General features: G+C 34.8%; 1 protein-coding gene across 2 annotated transcripts in view; it reads right to left on the bottom strand.

The window, feature by feature from the left end:
• The window catches only part of ADCY1 (adenylate cyclase 1), a 349,651-nt gene that overhangs the window by 71,981 nt on the left and 251,260 nt on the right, over positions 1 to 26,410 (bottom strand). For both annotated transcript variants that reach the window (XR_004232691.1, XM_003762551.3), the window contains exons 8-11: positions 23,936 to 24,091; positions 7,474 to 7,668; positions 7,074 to 7,171; positions 4,020 to 4,104 (exon numbers count right to left, since the gene is read on the bottom strand). Coding sequence is in view for 1 of the 2 variants with exons in the window: in XM_003762551.3 (XP_003762599.2) it covers positions 4,020 to 4,104; positions 7,074 to 7,171; positions 7,474 to 7,668; positions 23,936 to 24,091 (534 nt within the window). In the remaining variant the exon portion in view is untranslated. The remainder of the gene's footprint in view (positions 1 to 4,019; positions 4,105 to 7,073; positions 7,172 to 7,473; positions 7,669 to 23,935; positions 24,092 to 26,410) is intronic.

A 26,410-nucleotide genomic window follows, 5' to 3' on the forward strand; every position in this document is an offset into this window, starting at 1 on the left:
TTAATAATGAAGAAATATTGAGCAGGAGAATCTATAGGATTTGGTGGCTGAATAGAATTGAAGCAAAGAACACAGAAGAGTTAAAAAATTAGTGATGTTCAAATTATGGATGACTGGAGTAAAGTTGGTAAGCCTAATAGAAATAGGCTAATGAGAAATATTTGCTTTGGGGGAAAAGACGAATTCACTTTGGGACCTGCTGGGTTTATAGTATAATGCTGTCTTCAGATGGAGAAGACAAATGGACAGGTAAAAATGTTGGCCTAGAGCTTGGGAGAGATGAAAGCAGACTTTCTGACATAATCCTGTTGGATGTTCTATCAAGTTCTTATTTATACTTTGAGGAAAACTAGGTATTTGGGGAGGTATATCACTGAAGCCCAAGTATAGATTAATTGAAGAATAAAATCTCCATATTTTGTTTTATAATGTTTAATCCCTTGGCCACCCTATAAAATTCCTTTTGAGAAATACCAACCTAGTTTAAAAATGAAAGTAATGTAGAAAGTGGCATGTTTTGATAAATCTAGTATATTGTGGGTAATGATAAGATAAAAATTAAGGATGGGAAAGAAGCAACTAAACGACTAGGTAGTGTAGTGGATTGAGCACCAGGCTTGGAGTCAGGTAGATCTGACTTCAAATGTAACCCCAGACACTTAATAACTGTGTGACCCTGGGCAAATCATTTAACCCTATTTGTCTCAATTTCTTCATATGTAAAATGAGTAGAAAAGGAAATGGCATAATTTCATAGGATTTAAAAGAGGAAACATCCTTAGAGACAGTCTAGCTCAGGTTTTTTTTTTTTTTTTAATAACCAGGAAGAATAAGTGACTTATCATTCCAATTCACTGTAAGTAGCAGAGCTGAAATCTGAACTCAGAGGTTTTGATTATATTCTTTCCACTATCCTGGGAAATATAATACAAGGTTGTTATTGTTATTTTTTAATGACTGATTGCTTATTTGGATCTGTTTGTATAACATATAATACTAAGATATTCTTTATTTTAAAAGGAACCAGAATATGCTACTGTGGAGAAAAAGGGCAGCCTTCTTTAGAATGTAGAAAAGGAAAATCCCCCAGGAATATGAGCCACAATTACCTAAACATCAACACAATAGGTTGCTGAGAACATGCTTCTAAGCGTATTCTCAACAAAGGCAGAAATGACACCACCACTATTCTTAAAAGTTTCTGAAATAATGGCATGTCACTATTCTAGACCTGGAAACTGAGAACAAATGGCGATCAAAACATGCTGGAAACCTTAAGAAGAGGATGTCAACAGTGTGACAAACATGATAAAGTGTAATTGGGGAAAGAGTTTTCAATCTTAGAACAAAACACCTGTCTTTTATAGAAAAAAGGTTATTGTGCAATGCTGTACAAGTAGAATAGCAGAGCCGAGGGCATATTGCAGAGCACAAAGAGATCATTCTTTGAAATGGGAATCAACTCCATCATATTTTCACTCTGCATACTCTAAGGGCAATCCCAGTTTCAGTGAAATGTACTTGAGAACATACTTTTTTTGGTTCATGATTTATTTGTGAAATTAAGATAAAAGAGATTAATTTAATATTAGCAAAGAAGGAAACAATATTTGAAATGTTATCAGATTTTCATTGGCCTGTTTTGATTGGGAAAAAGAAGTAGGTGTCTTCCTGTTATATTTGCACAATATTTTGGTCATGATAATCAAGTTGGGAGGTGAGAGAATCAGATCCACTCATGTAAAAGCAGATTTGATATAGGCAGATTTTATAAAGTTACAAATATCCCAGGATGCCAAAAGCACTTGAAGGTGTGATCTCAGAGATACTGCCAATAATGTTTAGTACTTTATGCATAATAAATTTTTAGTAATTTTTTTTTGAATTAGCATTCCATCAATGAAGTTGTTGTTTTGCTATTTGTATTCTCAGTGCTTACTACAGTGATTGGCACATAATGAGGGCTTAATGAATGCTTTTTTCTCCTTTAATTTGTTTATTTATTCATTTATTGGAGAGAAGCCAGAGATTATATGGAATAGTGGAAAACATTTTAGGTTTAAAGGGAAAGGAACTGTGTTCAAATTCCAGTTCTGCCTGAGTGAAACTGAGGAAAATTCAGATAAAATTGGGAAAGAGATGCACACTAGGTCTCTCTGGGACTCTGTTTCTTTGTTTATAAAATAAGATTCAAAAGGACTTCTGACATCCCATTCAGCTATAAATCTATGTTTATTTAAATTGAATATCAATTTAAAATGGAAGAGGTTGGGGCAGGAGGGCAGGTTGTGGGGGAGGGGGATAGACTGTGGACTAGAAAGTTGAACATTAATCCCTGAAAAAATTCTTCAACAAATGATAAAACAAATGGCATTTGTACTTTAGAAGAGAGTGAGGTGATCATCACTATGAGTCTACTTGAGTTCATTGAAAAGAATTCATGTAAAATTTCAATCTTTGTGACAAGAACCTGAGACAGTGTACAATTGTACAAAATATCAGGCCAAGAATCAAGCAGTTCTAGGTTCTCCTTTGCTCTTATCTACCTATCCTGAGCAAATTTATTTAACCTGATTCTTATTTTCCTTACCTGAAAAATGATGAAACTATAATAAGATTATCTCCATATATCTCAAAAATTGTATGATTTTGTGATTTGGATCTGGATAAATTTTTTGGGAAATTGTTCAGCACATATATCTCTGAACAAGCAGATGTAGTCCACGTGGTTAAAATGACTACTTAATTCTCTGAAGAGTGAAGCCCACATACCACAGAGTTCTAATGTCACAATGAGAATATGAAATCAAAAGACCCATTCAAGATTCCCATATTTTTTTTTTTTTTTGATAAGGGCATTGCTACCTCTCACTTGTCAAAGAACTCTGCTAAGCTAGTAGTGACTAATTCCTATAGAATCATCAAGGGATGCTCTTTTCACATGTTTCAGCTCCAAGGAAAACTTGTTTAATCATGGCAGAACTATAAGCATGTTTGAATATATGTGTATATAATATAGCATTTCAAGTCCAGACTTTGTTGACATGCATTTGATTGATTTTATGGTTATCCACAACAAAGCAAATAGCAAAATTCAAACTATGTGGGATAAAGATGTTTCTTTTATACTATGCCATGGAAGATATTTGAGAAATATATGGGGCTCAGATGTTCAACTCTATTTCAAAATCCCACAACTGCAAAAATCAAAAAAGTGGAAAAGTGGAACATAAAACCCTAGTAAATTAGGCCAGTATAGACATTAAGGGAAAGATGATCTTAGGATTTAGAGCTAAAAGGGATTTTAGAAATCATGTAGTCTAATCCTGTTTATTTTTGTTTAACTGTACTGATATCTTTTTTTAAAATCACATTTCTAAATATCCCCCTTTCACTTCCCTACCCACCAATACTTCTTATAACCAAAATAAAAAGATAAAAAGCAACATAGCAAAATTAAAAACCACATCATTTCACTGTAACAGTAAATATAATATTCTCTACCCATTGCCCTCCACTTAGGCAAAAAAAAGGATGGAGGGACCTTTCCTCTTCCCTTATTTGAGGACAAACTCGATCATTATTGTTGTCATTGTTTTTAATTACAGTGTTGTATATTTTATTCTTCTGGTTTCATTTACTTTACTCTATATCAGTTCATTTCTCTTCCCATGTGTTTTTCTGAATTCTTCATATTCATCATTTTTTATGAAACAGTAATATTCCATTACATTCATGTATCACAATTTGTTAGCTATTTCCCCAAACAACAAACATCTACTTTGTTCTCAGTTCTTTGTTACCACAAACATTGCTGCTATGAATATTTTTGATATACATTAACCTTTCCATTCATTTTTGAGATGAGAGTTCTTGATGTGATATATGTAGATAACTGCTTCAACTTCCCCCATGGATTTGACTTCATGCATAATCTATGAAGGTTCTACTAAATCTTTTCAGCTAACAATTCAAAATCACTGAAATGATTAATATAATATCAAAGAATATGTGTATACCTGAACTCGTGTGACGTGTAGATACATAATACAAGCCACTAGGAAGCATATGCAGAACACCAGGAGAACCAGGACGATGATATTCCTAGGGAGAGAAATGAATTAGGGCACTGATTCAGTCATGTGAGCAATTCTATACTTGTTCTTTCCATTCATGTTCTTGTCATGTTCTTTTCCCTAACTCCTTTTAATGTCCAGCTCAAGGTTAAGCATGATGGCATAGGCTGCTGGTCCCAGCCCTTTTGAGGCTGAAGCAGGCAGATTTCTTGAGGTCTGTAATTCTCAGATGTAGTGGACATTTGCAATAAGTCTGGCATCCATATAGTAAGCCCCTAAGGGAAGAACATTAGGTTGCCTAAAATTCTGTGCTAATCAATGATGGGATTGGGACCATGAGTGGACACTGTACTTCTATCCTCAATATGTACGTGGTGTGTGTGTGTGTGTGTGTGTGTGTGTGTGTGTATGTGAGAGAGAGAAAGAGAGAGATTTTCAAAATTAAAAATATATGTATATTTAATTCGTATGTCACCTCCTTTTCTACCTTAAAGAGCAGAGACTATTTCATTTTTATCTCTTTCATCCCCAATGCTTATAATAGTATATGATAAATAATGGGTACTTAATGCTTATTGATAAGATGACTTTGGGATCTCAAAATCTATGTCAACATAATGATAAATTATGTGAATGTCATTCTTTCAACTTGTACGCCTGGTGCTTTACATAATGCATGGAGCCTGAGAAATATTCACTGATTGATTGATAAGTATCCACGTCTCAGTCTAATAGAAATATGGATAAGCTAATCACCAGAAGGTTGGTCACCATAAGGTAAAGTTTTTCAGCCACAGTAATTTATAAAGATCATTTTCTTTTTTTTTCTTTTTTCTTGGCATTTTTAAATGAAATCTTTTTATTTTCAAAACATATGCATGAATAATTTTTCAATACTGACCCTTGCAAACCTGGTATTCCAAATTTTTCCTTCCTTTTCCCTTCAGTTCCTCCCTTGGTTGGCAAGAAATCCAATATATGTTAAGCATGTGCAATTATGAAGATAATTTTCTAAGATGTAGAGGGTCTGTGATCTATTTTGGTAGATTATAATCATAATAAGGCTAGACCTATGATTTTATTGGAGTAGAGAGCTCTCTGGAGATTCCCTCCCTTCCACAATAGTTGATCAGAAGTTTCTTTTAACTTACAATTTTAGTGTGTTGCTCAGAGTACCCAAAGTTTAAGTGGCTTGCAAAAGATCACAAAGAAAATGTGCTTCATAAGCAGGACTTAAACCTAGTTTTTTTTTTACTCAAAAGGCAATCCTAATCATTATATTACACTGACTTCCAATAATAGTAATAGTAACTAGTAAATTTATAACCTTGAATATGTTAAAAAAAATATAGGCAGCTAGGTGGCAAGGTGGACAGAACCTTGGACCTAGATTTAGGACTTCAGACGAAGTCTCAGATACTACCTGTGATACCTGGGGCATTTCACTTAAACTCGGTGTACCTCAGTTTCCTCATTTGTAAAATGAGGATAAAGAGGGCAATCTATCTCTGAGAATTGTTTTAAGGATAAAATGAACTATTTGTAAAGCATTTTGCAAAGTTTAAAGCTCTACTTAAAGGCTTTTGTTGTTGTTTAATTACTTTTCAGTCCTGTCCAACTCTTTGTGACCTGAGTTGGGGTTTCCTTGATAGAGATAATGGAGTGGTGTGCCATTTTCTTCTCCAGCTCATTTTGGAGATGAGGAAACTGAAGTGAACAAGGTTGACTGACTAGGCGGTATTAAGGCCAAGTTTAAGTTCAGGTGCTTCTTATTCCAGGCTTATTCCACTCTATCCATAGTGTCATGTGGCTGTCTTTATATGGATAAGAGCTGTTAATATTATATTGAATACTTAATGTGCAATTTTTCATTTAATCCTCTAAACAGTCTTTTCTGATAAATAGTAAAAGTTATTATTCTAGAGATGGGAAAACTGTGCTTCCCAAAGGAAAAGTGTCTTGCCTAAGGCTCCAAATAATTGAGAAAAACCAACCCTTCCCTTTAGAAATTCTCATACCACTAGGGCAAAGGTTCATATTTCATTATGTGGATAAAATGCTGGCAGAGTACAAGGATGTTCATTTTAGGCCTCTACCCAGCATCTCTCAATCAGGAATACAGCTAGGAGGGAAATTTCCTTTCCAAGCAGCTTCTAATCATTACTTATGATCAGTCAATCAATATTTTTTAAGCATCTCCTACAAACCAGGAACTGTGCCAAATACTAAGAAAAAATAGGGGCAACCCTCTAGGAACTTATAATTTAATGGGAATACAAATACATAAAACCAAGTTATATACAGAATAAATAGAAAATAATTAACAGAAGGGAGACAATAGAATTAAGAGGAGTTGTAAAAGGCTTCCTGTAAAAAAAATGCGATTTTAGTTAAGATTTAAAGGAAATTAGAGAGTTCTGTAAGTGGAAACTAAGGTCATCATTAACCAGATGGAGGAGGGAAAACATTTCAAGCACAGACAATAGGTAGAGAAAATGACCAGAGTTCAGAGATGAAGTTCCTGGATTGGCTAGGAGGCTAGGTTCACTTGATTGAAGAGTATAGGTTGAAGAGTAGCATGTAAGAAGACTGGAAAGGTAAGAGCAGGCTAGGTTAGGAAGGGCTTTGAATGTCAATCTGCAATTTGTATTTGATCCTTCAGGAAATGCAATATTATTTAAGTTTTTCTTTATATTTCTTACTTTATGAAACATGTAAACATGTAGCAGTGAATTTAAAAATACTTTAATGAAAAATATTTACATTTAAAGTTTTAAAGTCACATGTGGGTCCAATTTGAAATAAAAAAGCATTAATGAAATCTTTCAGCTTAATTGCTTTCACAAATGTTGATTTATTGCTTTGGAGTCACAAGGTTCACTTGAGAAAGTAAAGTCACAGTCAATGTAATTAATCTTTGATTGGGAGGAGTGCATTAAGGGACCAGAATACTTTAACAAGGTTTTCAACTATATTAAAGTCGGGAAAGCTACTTACTGTGGGATTATTAGAAGGTAGACAAGGCCAAATAAGGCAGCTAGAACCAGTGAAAGGACCACAGCACTGGTGAAATACTCATCTTGAAGCTGGTGATACTGTGGAAGAAGAAATGTTGGAAATTAGAAGCTGAGAAAATGCACTGAGAAACAGAGCCTCAATAATTTATTAAGGAAGTTTAATAAGAAAATATTTTATTGTCTCAGGAATTTTGGAAATGTTGAAAGAAAAATATCTCCTCTTACTTAAACCCTTCCTTTTGTATAACTGCTTTATTAGCCAAAAAGAAAAACACACACACACACACACACACACACACACACACAGAGAAATCAAACCTTAAATACTGAATAACTTTCATGTGGGCCCTTGAGATCAACATTTTAAACTAGTCACTTACTTTTTCTTCCCGTTCTTTATGTTTGTACTTTAGGGTAAAGAAATTCAAGTCTGCCATCTCAGACTCTGTTTGCCGGGCTTCTATCAAACGGCTAATATATCTGTTTACTCGAGTTCCTGGAGTAGTGTATACAATGTTTGTAGAAAAAGAGGATCGATTCCTGAGTTTTTCAGAGGCTGTTCTTAATGCTCTCCTCTGTAGTATCAATGGAAACAAAAAGACTTAGTCAAAATCTTGATTTTTAAAATTCTCATTTGACAGAACATGTGTTTATTTTCTCATCAACAAACAGGAAAAGTTATCACTAGATTGTCCAGTCTTAGTAAAACTAAAGGTTCAGAAATGCTAAAGATGTCAAGGAGCTGACTCCAAAAACCAATAATATATTTTACTAATCAGAAAATATTCTGGTCTCTATACTCCCTACATATTGTGTTTATATTTAAATACTCCTTTAGTTAATCTTTCATTTGACTTCAAATCAATCCCACAAGCTATGTGATACAAGTATCATCATTATACCTGGTTAATAGATGAATAAACTAAGATTATCGGAAATGAAGTGACACTGATACTAAGTGGCAGAGGGGAGATTCAAACTAATGTTCTTTGAGTCTGAATACAACATTTTATAACCACGTCAAAATATTCCCCAAATCAAACATGCAGGAACCATACTTGCTCAAGTTTCTTCATTGAGAATCGATTATACAGTATGTTAAGATAATCACTTATGTGGCTGTGGCTAATGGCATAAATGGTGATATCAATGACATTTGGAGAAAAAAAGCCCTAGCCAGTTCATTCTTTTTTTTTCTTCATAGGTATGAAAACAAACCTGCAATACAGAGGTGACTAGAAATCAACCTGGAAATTAACATGTGTATCTTTAAAAAATGTTTACTTGAGAGCACCGATAAATATTTAACAACATTGAGATGCTCTATCATAAATATGACAATCATAATATATGATTGAATTTTATTAAATCTTAAGATTTAGAGTCAGAAAGGATGTTATGAATCATAATCTAGAGATCAACCATGTTAAATTTGTTTTTTTTTTTTCAATACATCATCCATGACAAAAGTGAATGGACATATCTCTGTTCTAGATCTGGTTGACAACTGTGTCTTATTAACAGAACATTTTCTTGGATGCCATTTCCATTTCCTGATGAGCTGTGAGAAAGAAATATTTTAATGGAGTCATAAAGTCAGTCAGAAAGTGAGAGTGTATTATATTTAATGGATAGCCAGAGCATTGCACTGGTATAATTGAAAGAATAAAAAATCTAGAGGAATTAGAATTATAGCTTTAATTTATCGAATATGTGAAGGTTAGTAAAGCTTTTTACAGATGTTAACTCATTGGATACTCCCAACAATCCTGTGAGGTAGATGCCATTATCATCCCCATTTTTACAAAGAAAGAAAGACTGGAAGAGTTTCAATAATTTGATCCATCATCATGAAAACTACTAGTGAGCATCAAAGGTAGTATTTAAAGTTGTTTTCCTGATTTCAGTCCAACTTTTATCCAAGGCACCACCTAGATATAAGACCTCTCCTTAGATTCTCTAAGGAGAATTTATGCCATGATCATGCCAAGATGAAAGGGTATAACTAAATTATAATCTGGATCAATGGAAAACATACTTACCCCAATGACATTACAAGTTGATATAATTATTGAATGTGTCTTCTCTCATTATATCTTTCTTTCTTCAGTTTCAGAAGAAAAGTCACCCTTGCCTAAACTAACTGCTCCCACTATTCTCTTATTTTTATTTCATCTTTTTTCTCTGTGTATCTCTCATTTTCTCTCCTTGTCTCTGTCTCTCCCTGCTCTTCATTTCTTCCCTTTCTTCCTCTTCTTCCTCCTCCTCCTTCATTGTGGCCCCCCTTACTCTTCTCTTCCCCCTTTTTACCACAGGCTACAAATACATTTGTACTCCAGGTAATTAGCACCTCCCCCCCACCAGATATTTCTCTTTTCTCTGTCTCTTTCTGTCTATTTCTCTCTGTCTTTCTCTATGTCTCTGTCTTTGACCATGCTAGTCAACCTTTATTCCTCTCCTGGCTCTGTTTCTGACTTTCTGGATATTGATATTTTCCTTCCAAATCTGAATCTATCCCACTTCCCCACCTTTATCATAGTTTTCTTTGTGTATTATCTTCCCCCATAAGAATGTTATTTGAAGGCATGAATCGCCTTTCTTTTTGCTTATATTTGTATTCCCTGTGCTTACACAATGCCAGAAAACATAGTCCATATTAAAAAAAAAAAATGTTGTTGTCTTGGTTGTTTGTTTTTGCCCCACTATTCCTAGTTACTAGTAGTAACCATTTAATAAACATTTGTAATCTCAAATAACAAAGAGAAGATGTTATCTTAAGTCAATTTACATTCTATGGGAAAGGATTTTCCCTGCTTGGGATTTCACCTTTTGTTCCGATTTTTGTTTTGTTGTTTTACTTTTTCCACAGCAGAAGATTCTTCTTGTTTTTCCTCTCTTATTTATTTGTTTGTTTTTTCTCTTAAGTAAATAAGGAGCAGCTATAATGGATAAATCTGGGCGAAACTATATGGCAAAACTACTATTATCCAAATATCAACCTGGCTCTGAACAATGATAGGTGATATAGACATAGATGTAGCTAAATAGATGCAGAGTCTTGTTTGTAGTCAATTTGGAGCTGAGTTGAAAACAACTCTTAGGAACAACGAGAGCCATTTCTGTTATGTTAGAGGTAGAAATGGGTGAGATAATTCAGCTGTCATTTCCACATCAAATTATCTATTTAAGGGCAAACATATGTCTCAGTCATTCTAAGACTTTTTGCTGGATGTTTTTTTTTTTTTCCTTTTTACTAACAATTGGCCACAAATGGGACTATACAAGAAGAGGAAGTAGTGACTTTGTTGCCTGGACTTGACATTGTATCTGCCTTTTCTTACCCACATAACTATATTGTACAACAACAACAACAAAAGCTTAGGGTTTGAAAACCAGGAGACTAACTCTCAGATATTTGATAAGAACTAGGTAAATAACCTAATTGAAATATTGAGATTAGGAGGCATGGAATATTTACCATGAACTATAGCACTGTTATTACCCTTGGAGATCCTTAGCTAAGGGACCAGGAAATTGAATCCAAAGAAAAGACTGGATGGTGGGCATTAGCTTATTGGGAAGAACATGCCATTTATTTTAATGAACATGATATGATGCCTGTGGCTGAGAATCTCCTGCCAAGGAGATGCAAGGTTTGGCAGCCATAATTCTTTAAGAAACAAGATGGAAGAAAATAAGGGAAGACTTTTCTTAGTCCCAGATGAGTTTCTATTATTTATTAAAAAATTGAAAAAAAAAAGCCTGTGAGCTTTAAGCTAAGAGGTCATGGCAGTACCTACACCTCTCAAGGAAGCATAGAAAAGAATTTCAGTTGACATAAAAGCTGGAAGTGAGGAATCCAAATGAGAAACACTCAATCAAGTAGCGTCTGTCAGAAACTACAAGGTGAGCCATGGAGCAATGAAGCATCCAGAAAAACAGTGAAGAGATGTTTACCAGAGCAGGTCCAGAAGGAGCTACATATCCCAACTAGCAATGTTATGCTAAACGGATTCTAGAAAAGAGTGTGATGAGTTAAAAAACAGCTAGTAGAAAGAATACTATCCATTAGAGTAGTATCCAGAGGAGAGTAGATCATCAGGAAGCAGACCTAGTGGGAATATAGGGTGCCATCACATCAGAAAACATCCGCAGCTCTAAATTGTTGGAGTTCTGATATAATCCTTGGGTATATATCTACACTTGAGTATAAATGTGTGGGAGAGTGTACCCCTGTTTTTCTGGGGAAATGGGTTATTGTTACTTATCTTATTATGCTCTTTCATTAAATGCTTTGGAATTAATTGGATTCTCTGGATGACCACTAAAGACAAACACATCAATAGCAGTCCTAACCAATGGTTTTTGAAGATGGATATAGGCCAGTGCTTAACGGCCACTAAATGTTTAACAACTGAAACTCTGAATGATCTACAATTAAGTTTAATCTGTATTATTAACATTTTCCCCATGACTTAAATCTAGATAATCAACAAAACAAAAAAAAAGAATAAATCAAGCCCTGATTTGCAAGTATTTTCCAATTTCTAAGGTATAAACACAAACTGAATAGTTCACATTTAGTTCTCCCAAGCAAATATAAGATGGTTTCAGTCCATCCTTGAATAAGACAAATAGAACACTTTGAAGCTGAAGGGTTTAATATGTGAGTTAATATGTCAGTGGGTACCCATTACCATGGGTAAATTGTGGCCAATTGTTAGTAAAAAAAAAAGAAAAAAAAACCAGCAAAAGGTTCTACATAAGGAATCAATAAGAAAAGAATTAGAAGGAGAGGAGTTAATGACTATCTTGGGCTCTGGATTCAGGTACTAGCCTCACTTTATTGCTACTCTCTTTGATATTGGAGGGTTAGGGAAAAGTTATAATTCGAAAGGCTAGAAAATCAATTGCTACCTCTCTCTTCTAAATAATGGTTTCCATTCTATAGAACATTAGGACCCACTTTCCTCAAAATACTTCTGTGAAGACATTATTATCACCTTCACATGTGAAGGAATGTCAAAGAACTTTGGTATCTGAAGTACCTCCATTTTCAGAGTAGATTTATTACAATCACCTAATAGCCTCTGGCTTCTAGGACTGGAGATGAAATAATTAGCTCCCTCTGGTTTTCTGCAATTTCTCTGCTGCTGCTCTCCCTTCTCTCTTAGAATACTATCTATCAAAGCAATTTCTGAATGTAAAGATCAATAGGCCATGTGCACAGAAATCTAAAGAAAGAGAGAAAAATAAAAATGGCTTCATAGTTAAGCATTTCATTAGGGTTTCCCTTTCCCTTTCATTATAAATGTACATATGTCCCTGTGTGACACATTCTAAAGTGGAAGTGTTAAGTATTAACCTGTTTTGTGTCTGCCTGTAAACTACCTATTTAAAACAGGGCTGCCTTCCATCTGTCAACCCAGACCTTTCTACAAAGACAAGAAGCTGTAAAAAGTTTAAAGGCAATCTATAGGAAAGGAAAGGAAATGAGAATGGTAATAAGGCAGGAAAAAAGCTCTAGGGTGAACATTCATTTCCAGGATCTTTCCCTAGAAGCAAGTCACAGAGCTCATAATCTAATTGCACAATGAGCTCGATAAGATCAATCATTTCCATTTCTATTTGTGCTGGATGTGTTCATTATCCAACCCAAAGAAGAGGTTATAACCTTGGTGACAACTGACACTGAAAAAAAATCTGTTTATATGAGATGCAGGGGTGGTGCAGATTTAAATCTATAGAGTTATTGCAGTAGGGAAATCTCTTTTTGTGACTGACATTTTATTTGGTAAGTCTCCAGGAGTCATAAACACTAAAATGATTTATGAATATAAGGTTTAAGAACCATCAGAGATCCTAGGTCTTTTGGAGCCAGAGATATTAAAGCATCTGCAGGAACTTCAGAACTGCCAGTTACTGGGAATTGAGAACAGACTCCTCTATTCAGATATGTGAAAATTCAAAAATCAGGTATTTTTACTGATTCAGATGCTCAGATGGATCTCCCTTTTCCACAGACATTTGAGAGAATAAATTCTCCATTAATTAGTCACTCAATAGGCATTCATTAAGTGCCTACTTTGTACTAGCTAGGCATTGTGCTAATTGCTGGGGACACAAAGGCAAAGGACCATCCCAGTCCTCAAGGAACTTATAATGTAATGGGGGGGAACAAAATGTAGACTGCTATGTACAAACAAGCTGTCATGCAAGAGAAATAGAAAATAATTTGCTAAGGGAGGGTTAAAAAAGGCATCCTGTGGAAGGGGGAATTTTATCTAGAATTTAAAGAAAGTCAGGGAAACCAGGAGGAAAATATGAGGAAAGGAGAGCACTTTAGGAATGAAGGATAACTAGTATAAATACCCAGAGTCAAGAAGTGAAATGTCTTTAATGAAAAATAGCAAGGAGGATAATGTCACTAGATCCAAGAATAAGGAAACAGGGGTGATCTAAGATTGAATAAGAATGGAAAGCTGGGTGGGGGATTTAAGTTAAGGGCTTTGAAAGTCAGAAAAATTTATATTTGATATTGTAGGTGATGAGAATCTCTGACTGGGGGAGGGAGTTGTGACATAGTCTACAGAACTCTATAAGCATGATAGTGATGAGGTTAGTGGTAGTGAAGAAGTGTGAGAATTGGGATAGGGAATCCCCTCTGGTGGGAGACCCAGGTCCAATGTGAAAGAATTCGCAAACTCGAAAAACTGCATGGCAAAAGGGAATTTCATTGGCACGGAGAAGCCAACTTTGCTAGGAAGGCAGACTTCTTAGTGGCAAGGTCCTGTTAGGAAAATGGCAAAGGTTAACACTGAGAAGAGGATATCTTCAGTGAACAAAAGTCCTGCCATGCAGTTTTGTGAAGAAGAGAGCTTCCTTAGCAAGCATAATCCTGTTTCAGATTTCTGCAAAGATTCTGAGTTCAGAATTGTCTTTTATTAGCCATCTGAGGTTTGGGTTTGCATTCAAAAAATTTTTTTTATAACTTTTTATTTACAAGATATATGTATGGGTAATTTTTCAGCATTGACCCTCGCAAAACCTTCTGTTCCAATTTTTCCCCCCACCCCCTCCCCCAGATGACAGGTAGACCAATACATGTAAAATATGTTAAATACAATATATGTATACATGTCCATACAGTTATTTTGCTGCACAAGAAGAATTGGACTTTGAAATAATGTAAAATTAAACTGAAAATAAAATAAAAATGCAAGCAGACAAAAACAGAGGGATTAGAAATGCTATGTAGTGGTCCACACTCAGTTCCCAGAATTCTTTTGCTGGTATAGCTGGTTCTATTCATTATTAAACAAATGGAACAGATTTGGTTCATCTCATTGTTGAAGAGAGCCACGTCCATCAGAACTGATCATCATATAATATTGTTGTTGAAGTATATAATGATCTCCTGGTCCTGCTCATTTCACTCAGCATCAGTGTATGTAAGTCTCTCCAGGCCTTTCTGAAATCCTTCTTGCATTCAAAATTGAATGAGATTCCTTCAACGTTGTCATTGCCTGGGACTTAGATCTCTAATTGAATAAAATCACTTAGCTGGGAGTTTGAAGGATTTTCCCAGAGTCTTGGAACTCCTTGAAGGGGATCCAGACCACCCCCAAAAGATCTCAGTTTCAATGGAGGATGACTTGACCATACCGATTGAATGAAAGCACTTAACTTGAGAAGGGTTTGTCTGGGAAAGGTATGGTTTTCCTAGGGTTTGGGACCTCCCCAGAAGGGGATCTGGGACCCCCAAAAGATCTCTGTTTACTTTAATAGCACCACTCAAACAACATTTTATCATCCTATGCCTAGCAAATTTTGACCTTCTTTTCTCCTAATCCCTGTGATTCCCTTTTACCTCTTCTTGGTGTCTACTCTCTCATGCTCTCATTACTCCACCCTAGCTATACTGCTCTTGAATCTCCATGCAATTCTATCCTCTCTTTCTATTAACCTTTCTGCTACATTCTCCTCCTCCCTACATCTTATCCTTATGTTTACAAACTTTCTTTAGCCTTTGACCCTGTTTTCTGATACTACCTTCCATGTTCTTGCACTCATGGAAACTTGGTTCCCTGCAAAAAAAACAATGTCTTTTGGGACACTGTTTCAAGAATTAAAAGCACCTTCCCCCCCCCCCCCCCCCCCCCCCCCCCCACCTTTCAGACTGGTGATATCTGAAACAATAGAACAGGAATAAGAAAGAGCCAAAGACCCCTTGCTATTCATGCTATTCCCTGCCACCGGAACTGAGTGAACATTCTTCCTTTGACACTCAATCCATTCATTTATATAGTAAGGTTTTTAACAAAAGAGAAAGAAAAGGAAGAGAGAGAGAGGAAGGGAGAAAGAGTGAAAAGGGAGGAAGAGACCTTTAATATTCTGTTGAAGCCTACAGATTCATTTTTTAAGAATAATGATTCTTAAAATTATAATTCAAGAAAATGAAAAATTTCAGTTAGATATTATTGAAAATAAAGCTGATTTTTTTCCCCATTTGAATTCATATGGGCCCTAAGTGAAGAAGTTTTTCTTTGTCTATATTCTTGCCATGGTCATCTGCTGACTTTCAAGACCTTCTTCCTTCTTTTCTCAATGAATCCAGTACCTGGCTCATAGTTTTTCTCTACATACAATCCCTAACTATTTTGCCTGGGGACTTCAAATACTTGTTGACTGATGAATGATTGATTCAATGTTGATGTACTCTCATAACATCCTGGCTTTCTAATTCATCACCCTTCCTGGCTCAATGTATTATCCACATCTGAATGCTATAATTTCTGGGCTAGCTCTCTGGAGAGTCTCAGATGGGCCTTGGTCTTTAAGTGGACAAGTGATGAAGGCAGGAGAACTACCACAAGGTGGTCAAAGATGGAGTCCTGAATCTTCTCTGTGTCTGTGTCTGAGAGAGACTCTCTCTTAAGTACCTCAGTATGATTACGTTACTACAGCACACTGAGCATGTGCCAACTGTTGCCATTACATTACCATATTACACTAAGTAATTATATCATTATCACACTAAGTATGTGCTTAACTAGAGAATTAATCACACTGAGTAGTTGCTTTAACTATAAGTACCCTGCTGTCAGTATCTTAAGTATACCTTTTCAGAGTTCCAGCCCTCTACAGAATGCTGTTTTACCTACTCACAAGTGTTCATCTTAATCATTTAAACAATTCTGAGACGCATAAGAGCCTTTTCCAAGGAACAGAGCAAGAAATAATATTAATAATAGCTTATATGTCTATACTACTTGAGGGTTTATATAGTATTTTATAAGTTTTTTCTCAATTCTGACAATATCTCTGTGAAATAGATGTTACAATTATTAATAACCTCATTTTCAAGATAGGAAAACTGATTCGGAATAGAAAATTGACAGGAGTCACTTAAATAGTTAATTTGATGATTAGTATTGAAAATTGATTCTTTTGACTCCAAATCTAGGGCTCTTTTTTATTATATCACATTTTTATTTAGCCTTTTGACACTGTGACTTGTGACAATCTAGTTACAACCCAGATCATTCTTGATCTAGTGTAAGCAGAACAAAATTAAAAGCAGGTCATCAAACAAGCCATAAGTTATGTTGATGCTTCTCCCTTCTCTCCATTCTCTCTAGCTCCTTTTGACTTCCTGAATTTGCTCCTATGTTTCTTTCCCTGGTACATGACAAAACATTCCTAAATTTTCCATTTTGCAACTTCCCATTCATTTGGACATAGTGGGCTTCAAATCTAAGTGACCTCATTGGATGTCAATAATACTGGTAGTAGAGATGTAAGATATAGGAGTAGAGGGTAGCAAGTTCATTATATACTTCTCAGGCTGTCTATGAATAATTTAAATATTCCTATTCAATGTATAATTGTTGTACAATAACCAAACTGAAACTCTTGGAGAAATTAAACTTCATCCATAGTAACGTCCTCAGTATTAATAAAACCAGAAGCCATTCAAAAGGAAGGAAGTTTAGCATCTTCACCTTAGAGAAACTAATAAAGGAGTTGGTTGAGTTACTTGGATTCCTCATGAGTACCAAAGATTATAGCAGAACTTGAAGAAAGAAGGCCTGGGTTCAAATTGCTTATTAGCTGTGAAACCCAGAATAATTCACTTAACCATTCTACTCTTCAGTTTTCTTGACTGTAAATTAAGAAGGATTAGAGTTCATGATCTTTAGAGATCAAGGATCTTTGAGATCCTTCCAATTCTAAATATATGATCTTCTGAATTGTACCTGGATCCCATTCTCTGACATAGTATTTACTATTTATATGGCTTTGAACATTTTATTTTTCTAATCTCAGTTTTCTCAAATGCAAAATCAAAGGGGAGGAGTAGATGATTCTATAGGTCCATTTCAATTCTAAACCAGGATCTCTTTTATGCTCCCTTAGGGACTAATCACCCTCTTGAAGATCTTTGCAGTGATGCAGACCATCATTGTACCTTCCCATCATCCTCCACTGGCTGCTATCACTTTTTAGTTTAAAAGTATCAGTGAACAGATTCTTATCTCAGCTTGTAATGATCATGAGAATTTTCAGTTTTATAGAAAGATATAGGCCAGTTTGGGACATGGAAATATGAGAAATGAATTTTATTACAAGAATTTGAAAATGAGCTCAACCATCTGTTATTATAGCATAAGAAAATCTTATATTTGCAGCTATTCAAGTGAAAAGACTCAAGAGTTCAAGTTAAAATAAGATTTGAAAAGCTAATAGTATAAGTAGTAATTTTTATAACCTCAGGTTACTTTACATAAAAAGACATATAGTATCCAGAAGTTATAGACCCCTGAAATTAATAATGGGAAACAATATATAGAACACCCAATATTTTTATCTGTAGTATTAGGTCTACTTTTTTTTTTGGGGGGGGAGCATACTTAAAGAAAGACATTGGCAATTTAAAGTTTTTTTTTCAAAGAAGGGTCAAAAGCACAAAACCAAATCATATAAGAAATCGTTGAGAGAAGCAAAAATGCTTAGCTTAGAGAAGAAAGAATTTAGAAAGCAGAAATGATTCCTTTCTTCCAAAGACTGAGATTCTGTCATCCCTGGAAGTCAGAGAGTGGCAAGTAACTAGATGGTGGAGCAGATAGAACTGAGTTTGAATCCTGTCTCAAATATATATTGTTTTTTTGGCACTAGTCAAGACATTTAACCACTTTATGTTCAGTTTCTTCATCTATAAAATGGAATGTATAATAATATCTATTCTACAAAGTGGTTGTGATGATTCAAGTGAGTTAACATATGTAAAGTGCTTTATAAACCTTAAAACTCTACATAAATGTTGGTAATTATTATTAGCATATTTATTCTGTGTAACTTCAGAGAGCCACTGAAAATTAAAAGTTAGAGAGAAACAAAGTTCTCCATAAGCTTGAATGAACTGTTTTTAGAATTAGTAAGATTCCTCTCACTAGGCATCTTAAAATAAAGGCTGAATGATCACTTGTTGGGGAATATCAGAGAATAAATTCTTCTTTAAGTTTTTGTTAAATGAGATGATCTTTCAATCCTCAGACAGTCCTAGGAGTTAATGTCAGTTATGGATACTTCCAGGATCCTATAAATCTTTCCTTAGGCCAAATGAGGTCCAAATTCTAGTGAAGGAAGTGACATTGGACTGTGATTTTATTGACCACCTTCTTTAGACACTAGGAACATCAAACCCAATGCAGAGATTACTATTTGGAGCTCTTATTTCCAAAGCCATGGAATCCCTAAGGATAAGTGATAAGTAAGTGGAATTTTAAAATTCAGTCAATATTTTAAGTGCTTATTACATATAGCATTCTATGTGGTAAGAGCTAAGAGAATCACAAAGTTTAGTGAAGACATGGGAAAAAGAAAGCCCAAACGTGAATGAATATTAAACCACTTTTACTTAGGTGAATTTGCTCTGAGAACCGCTAAACTCCATAAAATGAAAAGTCCAATGACTATTAATACTCCTGCTAACTGGGAAAATCCTAACACTGATAAATTGAGCCATTTCATTTTATACTTTTCAAAATCTTTCAATAGAATTAGGCATTCAATAGAATAGAATCTGTTATGGCACTCTCAAATACTGCCTCTATAGCTCAGAAGTCATGCATCAGATGATATAACAACCCCATCTACTGGCATAGAAAATGAAGTGATAGCATCTTGGACTCTTCCAGCCATAATTTCATATCTAAATTTCTGGTTAGGTTAATGTTCATGAAACAATTTTTCTAAGCATACTTTGGAATTCTCTTTTGCCTTTATCATGCACATTCTATTTTGCATCGTAAATATGTGTATACGCCATATTCCATCAGCAGATTGAAAGCTACTTGAAGGTAAGATCTATGTTCTTATTAATATCATCTTATCATAGCATTACCAGCATCTTGAAGATTGAAAGCACTAATTAAAATTTTGATATTAAAGCTAGGAGGCTGCAATGCTAATATCAACACTCCCTAAATAGGAATGGATTTTGTTTCAAAAGTTGATTTGATAATCAATTGCTCGAAATTCATAAGACAAATGGTAATTAGATTTCTAGACTATCCCACACAAGACTCAAAAACATATTATAAGATTTTGTGTCTTCTTGTCACTTTACATGAGAAGAATTAGCACTTGAGGCAAGAGAGAAAATGTTAAAGATATATTAAACAAGGCAGAACTGCCTTCATGTAGAAGATCAGAAATAATGTAAATAAGAGTAGGAACAAGGAAGATTATATATGGATTTGAATGTATCACACAGACCCAGAGATAACATTTCATCTCACTGTATACCAATTTTATCCTTTTTTGAGTATAGGAGCCAAGGAATTTGGATGTCACCTCTTCCTTTTCCACAAGATGGCTAGTTGAACTTGGCATCAAAAAGACTAGAGTTCACATGTTCACATCACCCAGATACTAGTGGTATGACCCTAGAGTCCCTGAACATCTCAGCCTCCATTTCCTCAGCTGTAAAAATAGGAATAATAGTGCCATCTAACTTACATTGTTGTTGTAAAGATCCAATGACAAAATCTGTATAAAGTGCTTTGCAAACCTTAGAGTTTTGCTTTATAAATAAACCTTATAAACATTTAAGTGCCATTTAAATGATAACTATTATTATTGCATTACTTCTTTTGAATACCAATTGTACTGATTCATGTGCTCGTTCATTAACAGTTATTATTTGATTTTACTCAGGTATAAAATCACTGGAAAATATGAGGAAGGTCCAGTGAATGGCATGTGACTATATTACCCTTGGGTAGAGGTAAATCTATTATTTCATTGATATGGTGAAATCCCACTTGAAGGGATTTCTTTGTTTATGCAGGTCAGCATATTTGCAAATTATAGATTTTGCAAATCTCTTTGCAAATTATAGACTTACAGAGCTAATGATAAAATAATTGACTTCCTCCCAGTGACATAGCCAGGATGTGTCCAGAGACATGGCTTCACTGGGTTTCTTAATTTTGAAGTTAGCTATCATCATACCAAGTTACTTTTATTTCATTCTAAATAATATCAATTCTAAATCCTTTAATCTGGCAAACTAGAATAGGAAATAAAATAATTCATGGACATAAGATGGCTCAAAATTATGCCCCTCGGAGATTTATTTCAGTTAAGGGGCTTTCTTTCTAGATGCAATACTATAGGGAAGGTTAAAACAATATCATTCATGTTCTAATGAAAATTCCCTTAATAATCAGAATAGGGATAATGAAAGCCATCTAGCATACAAGAGGTTTTGTGAGAAGTGGGAAATATTATGGAAGATATTTTAGCAGACAGCACATCAGGAGAACTTTGTAAAATGTTAAGTAATATAGGTTTGTTGCTTGAAGTTCTTATTTCCAAAGCCATGAGATTCCTAAAGATAAGAACTTTCAGAAGCGCAAATGAAATTAAAATTTCACCAAATATTTTCTGTGCTTGGGCCTTTAGAGAAATGGGAGGGAAAAAAAGTAGATTATGGAGGGAAAAATAAAATCCCTATTTTGCAATATTATTCAGTGTTTATATATGATGTTGGATTTAATTGTTATAAGTATTGATATTAATAATAATTTCACATTTTAGCACTTTAAGTTTTATGATATGTTAGATGACCCATAAATGACTTGCTCCATGACATACAGGAAGAAAGGTAAGGCATGAAAGCAGATAACCAAAACAAGATCACTACTCTTTCCCTTATACTCTTCAATGCTACAGACTGATATGAAGATCATTTATCTGTCTTTGTTGCAAGTGTGACAACATAGGTAGTAAACGGTTGAATTATGATATTGGGGCTTTATTTTAGATGGGGGCAGAGGGAATTTAAATGGGAGTAGAGAGGAAGAGACTGTAAATCATAGTTTGCTTCTGATTACCACAGTTCAGTCTACTCCCCCTTGACCAGTATAACCTAATCTAACACATTATACTCCAATAGATTCCAATCAGTTCTTTTCTGCCATTCTGGTTAGAATAAAGAAGATAGAAGAATACAGCATATACTTCTATCACTAGGAGAAAAGTAGTTCTTACTCTTTTTTAAATGAGCCCCCTCCATTCTTTCTTATCTTTTATTCTTTCTCTCTCTCTCTCTCTCTCTCTCTCTCTCTCTCTCTCTATCTCTCTCACACACACACACACACACAACACACACACACACACACACACACACTTACACTGATTGAGCTCTTGATTTTTATTTTAGAAATTTGAAGATTGATCTTACCAATACCCAAGTTTACAGGTCCTCAGCAATCTAAAAAATGGGATTTCTAGAAGGGCTTTTATAGATGAAGTAGTTCACTTTTACCTCCCTCATTTTGTGATGAGACCCAAAGAGATTCTGACCATGGCACTGGATTGTAAATTAAAATCAAGGCCCAGCTCCTCTGAACAAAGTCCATTGGTCTTTCAATATATCTTTCTAGAGCTTATCACCTAAAAGGGCCTTTATGTATTCTATAGTGGCATAAGAGAGCTGAAAAAAGTGGACATCATATAAATAACCCCCCCCCTCACTTTATTCAGTTGTTTCAGTCATATCTGACTCTTTATAACCCCATTTGGTGTTTTCTTGACAAAGGTACTAGAATTTTCTTGTCATTTCCTTCTCTAGCTCATTTTACAGATGAGGAAACTGAGGGAAAAGGTGATAAGTGATTTCCCAAGGGTCACATAGTGTCTGAGATCAAATATGAACTCATGAAAATTGCCTGATTTTAGGCACAATGCTCTCTCTATCCACTGTGCCACCTGGCTGCCATATTAGATGACTTTGTCTGTGGTCCTGGAGGCAAGATTTTAACTCTGGTCATCTTCTAAACATAATATTCTGCACAATTTGGGGTTCTATGATTTGAAGAATAATTTGTGGAAAGATTAAAGAAGAACAATTATTTAAAATCTGGAAATAACTCCCTATGAAGAAAGTGTAAGAGAAATAGTTTTACTTAGAGAAGTTAAAAGACTTTATGATATGATTCAAACAATTTTAAAAAATAGATGATTAATAATATTTATTGTTGTCATCCTGTTTTTTCTTCAGATAGTATAATAAGAACAATTAATTGGCAGCTCTCAAGAGTATGGTCTAGATTGTTATATACTCCTTTCCCTTAATAGGGGTTCTCAAACTACAGCCCATGGGCCAGATGCAGCAGCTGAGGACATTTATCCCCCTCACCCAGGGCTATGAAGTTTCTTTATTTAAAGGCCCACAAAACAAAGTTTTTGTTTTTACTATAGTCCGGTCCTCCAACAGTCTGAGGGACAGTGAACTGGCCCCCTATTTAAAAAGTTTGAGGACTCCTGCTAGAAGGAAAAAATGTATTCCCCTTCTGGCATAGAAAAACCAGAAAAGAGATTCTCTACTACTAACCCTATCCCACCTCTCATTACAGAAGAAATCAAAGAGGTTTTCTGTTCTGGTCAGTTTATCAGTGAAAGAACTTGAGAATTCCCCTCCCTTATACATTAATAATATGTCTACATGGAGACAGCATGACTGGGAGCCACAGGATAAAGAAACTGCCTATAAAACCAGGCATGCTGAGATGAGTGAAGGGAAAAGACAATCTTAAGCCAAGTCTATCTTTCACTGAAATATTCTGCCTCAGGGACAACAAAATAATACCTTATAGATACCCAGAGACAAAATCTTTAGCCCAAGTAAGCTTTCACAACTTGAGTCTCAAGTCTTAGAGAAGCTGCATTAAAAATCAATAATGAAGTTGTACTAATTTAAAAATAAAAATTAAGAAATGTTCTTTATATTTATTTCTTTATGGTCCAATACCAATTAAATATTTCACTATTTCAATGTATAGTTCCTAGTTGATCTGTTTAATAGTAGTAAAATGTATATCTAGACCCGAGTTAAGATTAGAGGTTTCCAGATTCAAAGTGAGATATCGACTCAAGCCATATAATCTAATGATTTTCATCTTAATCACCCTACATTGAATCCAAATCCATGAAAAATAGAGTTGAACCATATAATTGCAACAAAAAGGCCTTAAAACTTAGACTGAAATTCAGATTTAAAGGATACAAAAAGAACTTCCTAACTGCAAATTGGGGGGGGGGGGAAATCTGTAAAGTTTTAAGAAAAAAATTAAAATGCATTTTTGAATCCCCTTTTCTGAAATTTTTCTTTCTTTGAAAATGAGATAAATATATTTAATCATAACCTTATGCACATTCATGATTAGAAATGAGTTCTCCTTTTTCTTTCTAATCTGATTATTTAGTATGCTCTGTGTTCTATGAAGCAGAAATTGAAACCCTTAGACAGATCACTTCAAGGCTCTTTACTACCTTGTCATCATCCTCACAAGTCATGACATTGGAGAACGGGATTTCTGCTTTAAACATCTTCCGACAGTGCATTAGCTGGACCAGCAAGTAACAGACCGTTTTGAACTTCATCCTTTTGGCTGGTTTTATATCTGAGAGAATAAGTCCAGGAAATATCTGTGCAAAGAAACAAAAGATAAAATACAAAAAGAAACATTAAAATAAACCACAGTCACATTGATAAAATGTAGATAGGTAATACATTAATCTCTCCATGAATAAAAATAGATTCTAAAGACACATCTTTGTCAGAAACCTTACTATCAGAAGAAAAAAATAACATGAAACAATATTAATGCATTCCTTCTAGAATATCAGATAAGGAAGGAAAATATCAGGCAAATATATCATTAAATGCTAACAAAAATAATACCCCAAATGATGAATATAAAATCCACATATGAGAGTACTAGGACAGAGGAAGGCAGAGTTTGAATTTATGTAAAAGTCAGAGTCAAATTGCTCTCAAATAGATAAGCAGGGAATGATGAGGAAGGGACTAAATGGCTATCAAGAAGTCTGTTAAAGGGTACATTTATTTATTTTTTATTATTATAGCTTTTTATTTACAAGATATATGCATGGGTAATTTTACACCATTGACAATTGCAAAACCTTTTGTTCCAACTTTTCTCCTCCTTCCCCCCCACTCCCTCCCCCAGATGGCAGGTTGACCAATACATATTAAATATGTTAAAGTATAAGTTAAATACAATATATGTATACATGTCCAAACAGTTATTTTGCTGTACAAAAAGAATCAGACTTTGAAATAGTGTACTATTAGCCTGTGAAGGAAATAAAAAATGCAGGTGGACAAAAACAGAGGGATTAGAAATTCTATGTAGTGGTTCATAGTCATCTCCCAGAGTTTTTTCACACCGGGTGTAGCTGGTTCAATTCATTACTGCTGTATTGGAACTGATTTGGTTCATCTCATTGCTGAAGAGGGTCACGTCCATAAGAATTGATCATCATACAGTATTGTTGTTGAAGTATATAATGATCTGGTCCTGCTCATTTCACTCAGCATCAGTTCATGCAAGTCTCTCCAGGCAAAAGGGTACATTTCAAAAAATGACTGACAAGGGACATTTCCTTCCCCCCACCCCCACCCCAGTAGCTTCTGTGAATAGGCCTCTAGTAATAGTTGGGAAACCAGAGAGTTAAGGATGTGATAATCCAGCTGTGTACTCTTAAATGGGCTGCTACCCTCCACTCCTAAAAATTCTTTTGCACCTGATTGTTGGTTTCTATAAATACTTTTTAAAAGATAAAATGTACAGATCTATAGAGTAATCAATAACCATGTAAATATAGATAAGAAAGCTAAACCACAAATGATAATTAAGGTATGTACTATAAAATATACCCATATAAATGCACCTGATTGTAATCCAAACATTCTGCTCCATGTGTTTCTAAGATACTTATCATGGATAATATATGATATGTTATTGTTTTCTCTGTACAGTATGAGTCTCATCCATCTATCAGACCAGACTTTCCATCAAGAAGATGGGGTGTTATCATATCCAAATTCAATATCACAGTGTTAATAGTACATCCTTCACAAATGTTTATTGAATTGAGTTAAAGCTAGTTGAAATGAAATAGTCAATACCATAGTTCAATAATGAAAATGTTCTCTGTCTAGATAGGTTAAAATGAAAAAGAATGAATGAAAAAAGGGGAAAATAACAGTTCCAGGAAATGGTGGCCAGAAACACAGAAAATATAATTTACATTTTTTCCTAGGGTCAGTTTCAGGACTGGTATTTGTTTTTATTTTGTTTTATTTTTATCCTCAGCACTTTGCACAATATTTGGCAAATAGTAAGTGTTCAATAAACATTTGTTGACTGAGTGCATCAATTGGAGTGCAGAAAAGGGAAGGGGAGTGAACAAGGAAAAGAAATATAAAGGTGTAATGAGAAAATGGTCAATGATGATCTAGTCCTTAAAGCTTGAGCAATACTCCCTACTAACTTCCACTCTAATACATGGGTACCCGATGAGCCTTCTTCAGATAAAAATGAGGAAGGGAATGGTGCTGTATTGTTAATGATAAATTTTTTAATTGACTTCAAAGTTTCTTGGGCTTGCTCAACAGAGATTGAAACAGAATTTAGTATCTACACAAAATGTTTCAGTGAATGATAACTTTCTTGCTTGAAAGAAGGCAAAGCAAGTACTAATGTGAGTTACTAGATGGGAAAATCCCTCCTCCATCCAACCACCACAAATGAATGGATCCACAAAATGAATGATACTTCTTTCTTTTGTTTCTTGTAGTCATTCTTTTCTGATTGTAGGTGACTGCATACTCAGAAATGAAATAGATTAAATAACCAACTTGGGGGCTTTGAAAAGTGGCAAGACACATCAGATACCTAGCAAATGGAGCCAGAGTCAGTTAGTAATTGCAGCATCTGA

The sequence above is a fragment of the Sarcophilus harrisii genome, chromosome 1 (assembly GCF_902635505.1).
Source record: "Sarcophilus harrisii chromosome 1, mSarHar1.11, whole genome shotgun sequence".
Lineage (NCBI taxonomy): Eukaryota > Metazoa > Chordata > Mammalia > Dasyuromorphia > Dasyuridae > Sarcophilus > Sarcophilus harrisii.